We start from the raw sequence: 10,025 nt of genomic DNA, 5'->3' as shown, positions 1-10,025 counted from the left end.
TTTAAAAGGGGACAAATATCTGCCAATGGAAAAATCTAATTATGTCAAAAGGAAAACAAGATACAGACAGACACAGATAAAAAAGACTTATCTTCATTTTGCATCTCAAGTAAATTTGAAGGATATTTGTATCGGAAAACAAGAAAAAAAATAAACATTAACATTAATATTCAATTACAGAAGATATTCAGTTATATTTTTCAATTATTTTTTCAATCATTCAGCAAGATTTATTATACTTTTTTTTTGCATGTGACATTTAAAACCCTGACTTTATGAATTTAAGACTTTCTGCTCCAATTTAAGACATTTAAAGGCTTTAATTTGTGTAAGGCCGAAACAAGGCTTTTTAAGACCCACAGAAACCCTATATATATATATGCACAGATTAAATGTAATTTGAACCGCATACATAATCAAGAACATTCAAGCATAAACCTAATAAAAACTGCATGATTAATGATTAACTGTCAAATCTTGACAACAATTCAAATCTACTTTGCTCATGTCTATTTGGACGACTGGAGAAATGCTTTCTATTCACTTTGAACAGTTCAGTCAATAAGATGGACTTTTGAGTGGACAAATAACTCATAGCATTCATCACATCACATAATTTCATGGATGCAAAGAAAAAAGAAATAACAGAAAAAGGAACTCAATCATCAGAACGGTAGGCGTTCTTCAGCTCTGCTAGAGCCGTTTCTCTAGATTACATCTGCGTTTTCTTAGACAGCGCTTCTGCTTCCTGTGAAGAAACACACAGACACCCATCGAATCAGTTCCAGTCAGCAGTGAGAAGCTGTTCAGTACAGCAGAAGAAAGACTAGAGCAGTGTGTGTTCATCAGACGGACATTAGCACTGCATTCCTAGAGCGGACGCATGCTGGGAATAAAGGAGCCTTTATGTCCCTCAGACACCTACCTTTGAGCCTGGAGGCGCTGTCAAGCCCAGAAACGCATACACAGCATGGTCCTCCCGGGCACAGAAGAATGCCTCGTAGTTCTGGAGCACACAAGCAAAAGAAAGCACTGCTCATCTTTGAGTCAGACAAAACACAAGACTCCACTTAAAAGGAGACTGGTAAAATTACTTGTGCAGCTCAATGAAAACAGACTGAAATCGATTCATTTTGATTGCTTTTAATGTGTTAGTGTAAACTGTGAACGTCATACTCTATGTTGGGTAAACAAAATCATTTTTGTTTTTAAACCTGGAAATATCGTAAGGAATATTCTGGGTTAAATCTGTTCTATGTTGTTAAAGGAATCACCTAGAAAATACAATTCTCTGATCATTTATTCAGCCTCATGTCTTTCTAAACTTGTAAACACAAAAGAAGATATTATAAAGAATGTTTCAGTCGTTTTTGTCAGTAGGGACCCAAAACTTTCATGCTCCAAATGATGATCAAAATTTTATTTCATGGTATGATTTATTTGATGTTACATATACTGTAGTTATTATAATAGAATTATTTTTGTAATTTTATTTTATTTTTTAACATAAGAATGTAGCAAATTACTAACAATTGGCTAAGTAAATGAGATAAACAGTACTTTTCAGGAAGCAAAATACTACAGAAATTGAATAATCTAATGTAAAAATAAAACTGCATAGTCTTCACTCAATGAATTAAATGTACATTGATCTTTATTAAACCTACCTAACATACTAAAGTGTGTGTAAGTGTGTAATTTTCTCTTCCCAACAAAAAATAATATAAAATATGAATATGTAAATGAGCATATTACGGTCATATACTGCAGTAGGTGTGTATTATGCAGCTGCCACTTTAGGACCTAACGCACAGATCCAATCCACTTGTTAAATCGTGACATATTCAGTACTGTTTCCGGCTGCAAGCCTCTACTCAGATTCAAGTGTGCCTTCTAAATAAGACACAGCCACAGCACAATCTAGACGGTTTACACTACAGTCTCAGGGCTATATTTGAACAATTCGATGAATAGCTGCATGGCCAACTCAGATGTGTGGTAAGATACGTGCGAGAACCAGTGATGTCTGACGTGACTTGACTTTTGAGGATTGTGTCAATGAATGTTTTAGATTGATTTGAAAGTGAATAAACGCTTAAATATCAACATAAGCTGTGTTTCTCAGCAGCATTGTGAGTTAAGTTGATCGTAGAGACCATTTGGTAGCAACAGTTTTACCACCTACTTAGGCTTGTGATGCTTTTGAGAAACGAGAGCTACTAGCCAGCACATAGTGTCTGTCAGGAGCACACACCCCACAGTATCTGTCCTCGTTGAAGATCTGAGGAGGTAAAGGGTTCCCTGTCGCCGGCCGGAAATCCTCGGGGACGTGTTCTCGCATCCACTTCCTGTTGTCTTCATCAGCCGCGATGTCACATTCCTCAAACTCAATCTTGTTGGCTGCCAAGAAGCCCTTGACATCCTGCTGCTGTTTCTTGATCTGAGGGAATCATTAGATTAGATCACACACTAAAGCGATGGACTTTTAATCCTGCTAGGCTCAAACACAGGGCGTTTCATGTGTGAAAGCGCTATTTTTTACAGTGGACTTCACGTGTATCAGGTTTTGTTGAGTTACAGCCTTTTCACAAAATTAGGATATCATGAGCATAACTAATTGTCTTGGGGAAGACTTCAAGTAAAGTTTTATTGTGAATCTCAAATACAGACACTGCTGGAAAGGGTTCAAATATGCAGAAGATTTTAGAAAAGCAAAGAATGCTGGAGAGAACTGGAGGACAAACAAGGGACTCATGAACAACTATCACAGATGCAAAGAAAAGTTGTGGAACATGCAGGTAACAACACACATTATTAAGAATCAGTCTATGTCAACTAGAACTGAATCTGTTTGTTGATTTTATTTATTAATTTTTTTATTCAGATATTATTTTGTCTTGTGAACTGCATGTAATGTTGAAATGAATACCATTTTGCAGATTTAGAAGTGTGTGTCGTGTATGTATTTTTATAATTGTTTATGTTTCTTGTGTTCTAACCATGTTAACGTTTTTACTTTCTCTCCAGTCTGACTCTTTTCGGTGCTCTTGCCTCTTTGTGTAGGAAATAAAAGTTGTACATATTTGTATCATTACATGATTCATTCAGCTGAATGACCTTTGAACTGAGAAACTTCCTGGATCTCTCACGCATTTAGTTTGTTGTGGAGTATTCAAATGTGACTGGCTAAACAGTGCAACCATATCTTCTCTTTTTGTCCATAATACAAGTGAGAAATATAAAATAGTAGTGATCCTGAGCACCTTGATCAGCTCGTTCATGTGAGTTTGATCAGACTTGGAGCTAAACTCGCATAACTATGTGAAAGGAGGCAGTGTCTCCAGTACAATATGTGACCCTGGAGCACAAAACCAGTCATACGGGTCAATTTTTCGAAATTGAGATGTATGCATCATCTGAAAGCTGAATAAACAAGTTTTGTTTGTTAGCATAGGACAATATTTGGCTGAGATACAACTATTTGAAAATCTGGAATCTGAGGGAGCAAAAAAATCTAAATATTGAGATAATCATCTTTAAAGTTGTCCAAATGAAGTTCTTAGCAATGCATATTAGAAATCCACACGCCACTGCTGGCTGAAGTGTGGACTAGTCAGGACTTGTGTCGTTCCAGAGTTACATAACTTACTGAAGCACAGCAGTGTTCTCTAACTCACCAAATTAGGAAGAGTTGGAGCCAAACGAGCTGCTGGAGGAAGAGCTCCCTCTAGATACACACCTAAATACTGTTATTTCACTTTTCAACAGTTAAGATGCAAATAAAACATAGGCCAACTCAGCTAAACTGGCGAGGCCGTTCTGAGTCCGTTCTCATGCAGTTATAGTGCAGTTAAATGCACCGTTTTTCTGGAGAAGTCTTGAGCAGAAGTGATTATTTCCAGCACACAGATGTCAGAGGAAGTGGTTACATTAACTGTCAACTTCAGCACCATATTTAGAGTTTGTAGGGACGGTGTTTTCTCGGTGAGAACAAAAGACTACTGTAGTCTAGCAGTATATTTAGTGTAGATTTAGTATTTTTTCAAACTACCTATAATAAGAATAATAATAGGAAGAAGTAAAATAAGAATAATATATTAGGCTACAACCGAACATTTATCGTGATTACCATAATTTCCGCCAAAATGTCACATATTTCGTGTCACAGTGTTTGTTGTTACACTAAAACTGTGGTAATTTGTTATGCGTCAGCGACGACACCATAAAAAATAATTCAAATGACAATAATTGTGGACTTGTTTGTTTCTATATCCATTTATAAAGACTTTTCTTTGGTAACAATAATTGTTGTAGTCTTTTGTCGTAACTGTGGTGCATTTTCGCATGTTCGCGAGCATGTTAAATTCTTACCGATGTTGATCCGGAGGATGAAGCGATGTAAACTTTAATCACCATAATGACCGATTCCTCAGATGCGTTACAGCTCAATAACAGCGATGACCAAACTCCACTCAGCCCAGTCCCGAAGAGAATCTGCGCTGTCCAGTCAGCCCCGCCTCTGCTGCGAGCTCAGCCTGCTTCATCACAAACAGCCCTTATTAAAGACGGGTGAAACTGCTCTCAAATCTTCAGTTTACCTCTAGCAAACGGCAGCTGTGACTGTATGCACTAAAAATTCAGTTTAATTTATCGACAGTCGCGTTATTATCGCAGTATGATTAAGATCGTTCACTCAAGTGTTATGTGTGAATGGTGTAATATTAGAGTTTTAGTTTCATGTGCGTCCTGTAAAATCTGCAACTCTGTGACACTTGTGTATAAATTGTTTCCAGCGAATAATGTTGCAGTTTTAACCTTCATGTTCATTTGTAACACCGAGCGAGCGAGCGGCGCGACAAAGTATCAGTTGATGAACGACGCTTGTTAAACGCTCGCGCGCGATTGGGGGCGCTGCTCTTTTGTCTTTTTTGTTTTTTTCGGTTTAATAATCTGGCTTGCGAAACAAACCCTAAAACCCGACTCGATTCCAGGGCGCCATCTTGAGTACAGAACTCGCAGAAATAAATCACCCCGTACCTAAACGACACTGGAATTGCAAAAAAAAAAAAAAAAAACACACACACACACTCAAAGGGTCAGATTGTTTTTCCTCGTTAAAACTAAACTAATAAAGTCGCACACATAAATTGTAGAGGAATACTCTCAAGTCAACGTTTCCTATGGTACCGTCGACATTTATCACAAATACCTTCATGTTTGGCTCTCAGTTCTCAGCGCTGATTGGTCTATCTAGGCATCAGTCAAGCTTAAGCCACGCCCCTTAACCCCTTCAGTCACTCGCTGTATTGTTCCTCCGTGTTTACTGCTGTGTTTAGTGTAGCGAGCCGAGCACGTATATGCGGAGATCTCTTCGAAAGCAGCTGTTTTTCCCCGTGTGTTTCGCAGAGTCTCTTTAGGAATCCAACATGCCTAAAAGAAAGGTAACGTTACGCATTCTCTCTCACACACACTCCTGCATCAGGGAGGCGTTGTTCGGAGCTGATTCGTGTGTATTCACTGCATTGCAAAATATAGATCCGCATACGTTTATATTATTTAATAAAATACGATTGATATTATTTAACACTGAAATCCGCGCCGCGTATGTCTGAATTGTGTGCGACTGCGCGCTCAAGTTTGTTTGGCTGGGTTCCATTGCTAATGGAGTCGGCCGTGCTGTGCAGGAAGAAACTAACAAAACCAGTCACGAACCACCCACTTATGCGAAATAAGACCTGTGCAATGTTAAAGACTTAACTGATTGAGAACAGACTGATATGGACAATAACATAGTGTTATTATTTTATAGTCTTTGTTCTTGTGAGCAGATGGCTGTAATGGCGCTAGTGTACCGACAGATGGCGCGGTCAGCTGCTGCTCGCACAGCTCGCAGCTAGGGGTTGGTTGAGCTGAGATAAACTCAATCGGGTTTACTTCTACAGGCCACTGGGTTCCTTTACTGGTTTTATATCTGATTTTTTTTTTATCCCAAATTTTACTGGTAGTCCACTGTATGAAGAATATTTGGGTATAATATGTCCCAGTTCACTTTATTTTGCTATCCTCACTTACATAAATTAACTATAGTGTCCTGCACCCACTAGTAAAAAAATATAAAAATTATATCTGGTCTCTGAATAATTTTTGGTTTGACTGTATATCCTTTTATTTTCACACTTAATTATGCCCATTAAAATGTAAAAATTATATCTGGTGTCTGAATCATTTTTGTTTTGACTGTATATATATATATATTTTTATTTCTATTCACAGAATGCAGACAGGGATGCCAAGGATGAGGTAAAATATTTTCATGTAAACTGTTAAAATTTCACGTGGTAACTTTGTTAGGTTAATTGTTTATTGAAATATTTCCCCTTTATTTATAGTTGTGTGCTTTTTACTTACTTTGTCCTCTTTTCAGCCTCAGAGGAGATCTGCACGGTTATCAGCAGTACGTATACTTTGCCACTTTGAGTGTGTGTCTGTGTGTGTGTGTGTGTGTTTGAGTGTGTGTGTGTGAGAGTGTGTGACTGTGTGAGAGTGTGTGACTGTGTGAGAGTGTGTGACTGTGTGAGAGTGTGTGACTGTGTGAGAGTGTGTGACTGTGTGAGAGTGTGTGACTGTGTGAGAGTGTGTGACTGTGTGAGAGTGTGTGACTGTGTGAGAGTGTGTGACTGTGTGAGAGTGTGTGACTGTGTGAGAGTGTGTGACTGTGTGAGAGTGTGTGACTGTGTGAGAGTGTGTGACTGTGTGAGAGTGTGTGACTGTGTGAGAGTGTGTGACTGTGTGAGAGTGTGTGACTGTGTGAGAGTGTGTGACTGTGTGAGAGTGTGTGACTGTGTGAGAGTGTGTGACTGTGTGAGAGTGTGTGACTGTGTGAGAGTGTGTGACTGTGTGAGAGTGTGTGACTGTGTGAGAGTGTGTGACTGTGTGAGAGTGTGTGACTGTGTGAGAGTGTGTGACTGTGTGAGAGTGTGTGACTGTGTGAGAGTGTGTGACTGTGTGAGAGTGTGTGTGTTTGAGTCTGTGTGTGTGTGTGTGTGTTTGAGTGTGTGTGTGTGTATGAGTGTGTGTGTGTCTGTGTGAGAGAGTGTGCGTGTGTTTGAGTGTGTGTGTGTGTGCGTGCTCGGTAGTTTTTCCTTCTGGGGGAAAGTTCTGTTTTCTTGCATGCATGGATCTGTGCCAGCTTCATCTGCCTCAAGCCAAAGTCTTCCATGAACCCAACCCAGCAGTGCATGAAAACTGCTCACCCATCACACGTGAGTGAGTGAGTGAGTGAGTGAGTGAGTGAGTGAGTGTGTTTGTTTAAAAAAGGTTGCTAAATAGATTGGTTACAGGAATCATGTATATCTAAAATTCCCCACCAAATCATTAATGAAAATGTCAATTCAAGTTTTAAAAATGAAATACATACTGTGGAAAATACAGTAAATACACTGAATACTGGAATTTTGTTATAAATTTTATTTATGATTCCCATTTTCTGTCTTTGTCTTATAATATCAGTTGAACAGTGTCTCAACATATATGAAGTATGTTTTACTTCTCAGCTGTGTTTTTCCTTCATAGAGACCAGCTTATGTGAAGGCTGAACCCAAACCAAAAAAGACAACTAAGGTAAATACTACCAGATACCTAACAAACCAGCAATAAAACTTTAATATTAGAACAATGTTAGTTACTTAGTCAATATATCCCCGTTGGCATGTGACTTTGCAGTATATTCACAGGCACAATCACAATATGCATATATATATATATATATAAACATGCACCATGTACAATAAACAAATTGTTTCTGTGCTACAGCATTCAAAGTACCGTTATTGTGAGTTTACACATGTGCAAATATTCTGTCTAACGCATTGCTGCCAATGATTCACTTCCTCTGTAGAAAGACAAAGCAGCTAATGTCAAAAAGGAGGATAAAAAGACCAAGGTGAAGGCCAAGGAGAGCTCAGAGTCTGCAGCCAGCGAGGAGAACCACTCCGAAAATTGAGAGGCCAAGACCAACGCGGTGTGTTATAATCTCACTGCACTTTAGACTTTCCATAGAACATATTTTACTTTCATTTTGTGTTGACTGTGTGGAATAAAATCGTTGAAATACTGTTACACTAGGATGTTCTTCATATCTTTTGAAATGAAAAATGCATTATTCTTGATGATTTCTTCCTCTCAACCCGTCCTCAGGTCACAAAGACTCAAAAAGCAACAAAGGAAGTGAAATCTGAGTAGCACTATTGCCTCCCATCAACACTGTCATCACAGCTCCCCATCACTCCTAGTGTTGTGTCATTGCCCAACCTCCAAGGCATATTGTTCACAGAGAAATATTTTTATCAATGATTTTATAAGTATCAGCACAGGTTTTTTAGCACAAAATTAAGCTAAATGCTGAGCACCCTGTAGATCTGCAGCGATTGTTTCTGCAAGAATGCCACACTAAAGGTATTTTTAAATGCCATTTATTGTTATTGATAACTTATTTGGTCTAGAAAAATCATATCTGCCTCTAGAGTTTGGAGTGTTTTCTTAAAGTGTTTCCGCATGCTCTTCATCCTCCTTCCTCACACTTGTTTTTAAGGTTTTAAAAAGTGGTTTTAAATGGCTGGGGGAAGTTTACTTTTTTGACTTTGTATATTTTCTTTGCTATTTAGACATTTGTCCTAGATTTTGGTGTATTATTCTTAACGGGGGGAGGTGGGTGGTGGGGATCACAACCTTCAAGAAGAGATTTGAGAGAGCTGATATATTTCACTGTATCTTGAAAAAAAATCTAAAAAATAAAAAATGGCAGCTTATTAAATATGATTTTTTTCATGCAAATTGCTTTTTTTTTTTACCATGTGATTGACGTGTTGAAGTCTGCAGGTTGTTATGTACGCTCTCTGATGTTGCAGTGTCTGCTAATAAAGAAAAGAGTGGAATTTTCCTCACTTTTGCCTCTCCCTTTTTTATTCAGACATTATAAACTACAGCAATAAATTTGACAAAAGAATCATTAAAGATTCATTGATCGCTGCTCACTCTGGACATTCTAGTGTCACTAACCTCCACACAGAACTTCGTCATTCAAAGAGACAGAATTTGAAGCTTGCATGTTTTGCAATCGCTTAACCTAGTAAAGCGAAATGTTAACTCAAAACATGAATTAGATTTGGAAATGCCCACTAGGGGTAGTTGTATTATGTTGGGGAATAGACATGTTAGGAGAGAGTAAGTTTGTTTGCCATGTTTGACATAAGCATCATCTGTGGGCGATCTCTGCTGATTTACATTGACTACACAACAGACTGGTAATGATCATGGCAGTTCATCTTTCTCATACATGCAAGCAATGTCCTTGTGAACCCGCAGTTCTGTTTGGAACATGGACACAAATGACTGAAAACTACCTGTTGGCAATGCATGGAGAGAAGGAATGCACGCTTCACTGCTTTGAAACACAAGCACAGAGTTTTCTTCACTCTTCCAAATACCGGTACGGCCCATGCATCAGCACTTACATTTCTGAAGGACACACTTTGTCCCAAAAGTCAATGAAACTGAAAAGCAATATAAAAAGGGAGCAAAGGCGTGATGAAAATAACAAAACAGAATTGGGGCAAGAATCGATCCTTGCGGGACACCACACATCAGCAGAGCTGAGTTTGAGGAGCATTCTCCAAACGTTATAGAGAAGCTTCCGCTTTTATTCTCATACCAACACACTTCTCTGAGCAATACAAATGTTATGGTTCATTGTTTTGAAAGCAGAACTAAGATCTAAAAGAACAATAACTATGGGGTAATCAGTGTCAGTAGTCAGAAACACATCATTTAGGACTGTTCCCAACTCAGTCTCAGTAGTATGATATTTTCTGAAACCAGAATGCAATACTTCAAATATGTTATTTCCTTCCAAGCATCTTTGACAAAGGCCTAAAATGTGATAAAACGGTTGTAGATTTTGTCTTTTATTAAATAGTTTTAATAAGGGGTCGCTTTAGAGTGATATAAGTTGCAAACCAAGTGGAAAA

General features: G+C 38.3%; 2 protein-coding genes across 2 annotated transcripts; one reads left to right on the top strand and one right to left on the bottom strand.

Annotated features, from left to right (window-relative positions):
- Positions 1-250: 250 nt before the first annotated feature.
- On the bottom strand, positions 251-4,504 carry LOC107674864 (SH3 domain-binding glutamic acid-rich-like protein). The gene is made up of 4 exons (XM_016468991.1): positions 4,372-4,504; positions 2,255-2,440; positions 926-1,006; positions 251-748 (listed from the first exon to the last, which is right to left on the bottom strand). Exons 1-4 carry the CDS (start codon positions 4,414-4,416, stop codon positions 713-715), a joined length of 348 nt encoding a protein of 115 aa, XP_016324477.1. The 5' UTR covers positions 4,417-4,504; the 3' UTR covers positions 251-712.
- A 690-nt stretch (positions 4,505-5,194) lies between these two features.
- hmgn6 (high mobility group nucleosome binding domain 6) lies at positions 5,195-8,938 on the top strand. Its single transcript, XM_016469032.1, has 6 exons — positions 5,195-5,441; positions 6,274-6,300; positions 6,425-6,454; positions 7,573-7,620; positions 7,898-8,020; positions 8,197-8,938. Exons 1-5 carry the CDS (start codon positions 5,427-5,429, stop codon positions 8,000-8,002), a joined length of 225 nt encoding a protein of 74 aa, XP_016324518.1. The 5' UTR covers positions 5,195-5,426; the 3' UTR covers positions 8,003-8,020; positions 8,197-8,938.
- The last annotated feature ends 1,087 nt before the right edge of the window (positions 8,939-10,025 follow it).

The sequence above is a fragment of the Sinocyclocheilus anshuiensis genome, unplaced genomic scaffold (assembly GCF_001515605.1).
Source record: "Sinocyclocheilus anshuiensis isolate Anshui unplaced genomic scaffold, SAMN03320099.WGS_v1.1 scaffold1133, whole genome shotgun sequence".
NCBI lineage: Eukaryota > Metazoa > Chordata > Actinopteri > Cypriniformes > Cyprinidae > Sinocyclocheilus > Sinocyclocheilus anshuiensis.
This window is presented reverse-complemented; position numbering and strand designations above follow the sequence as displayed.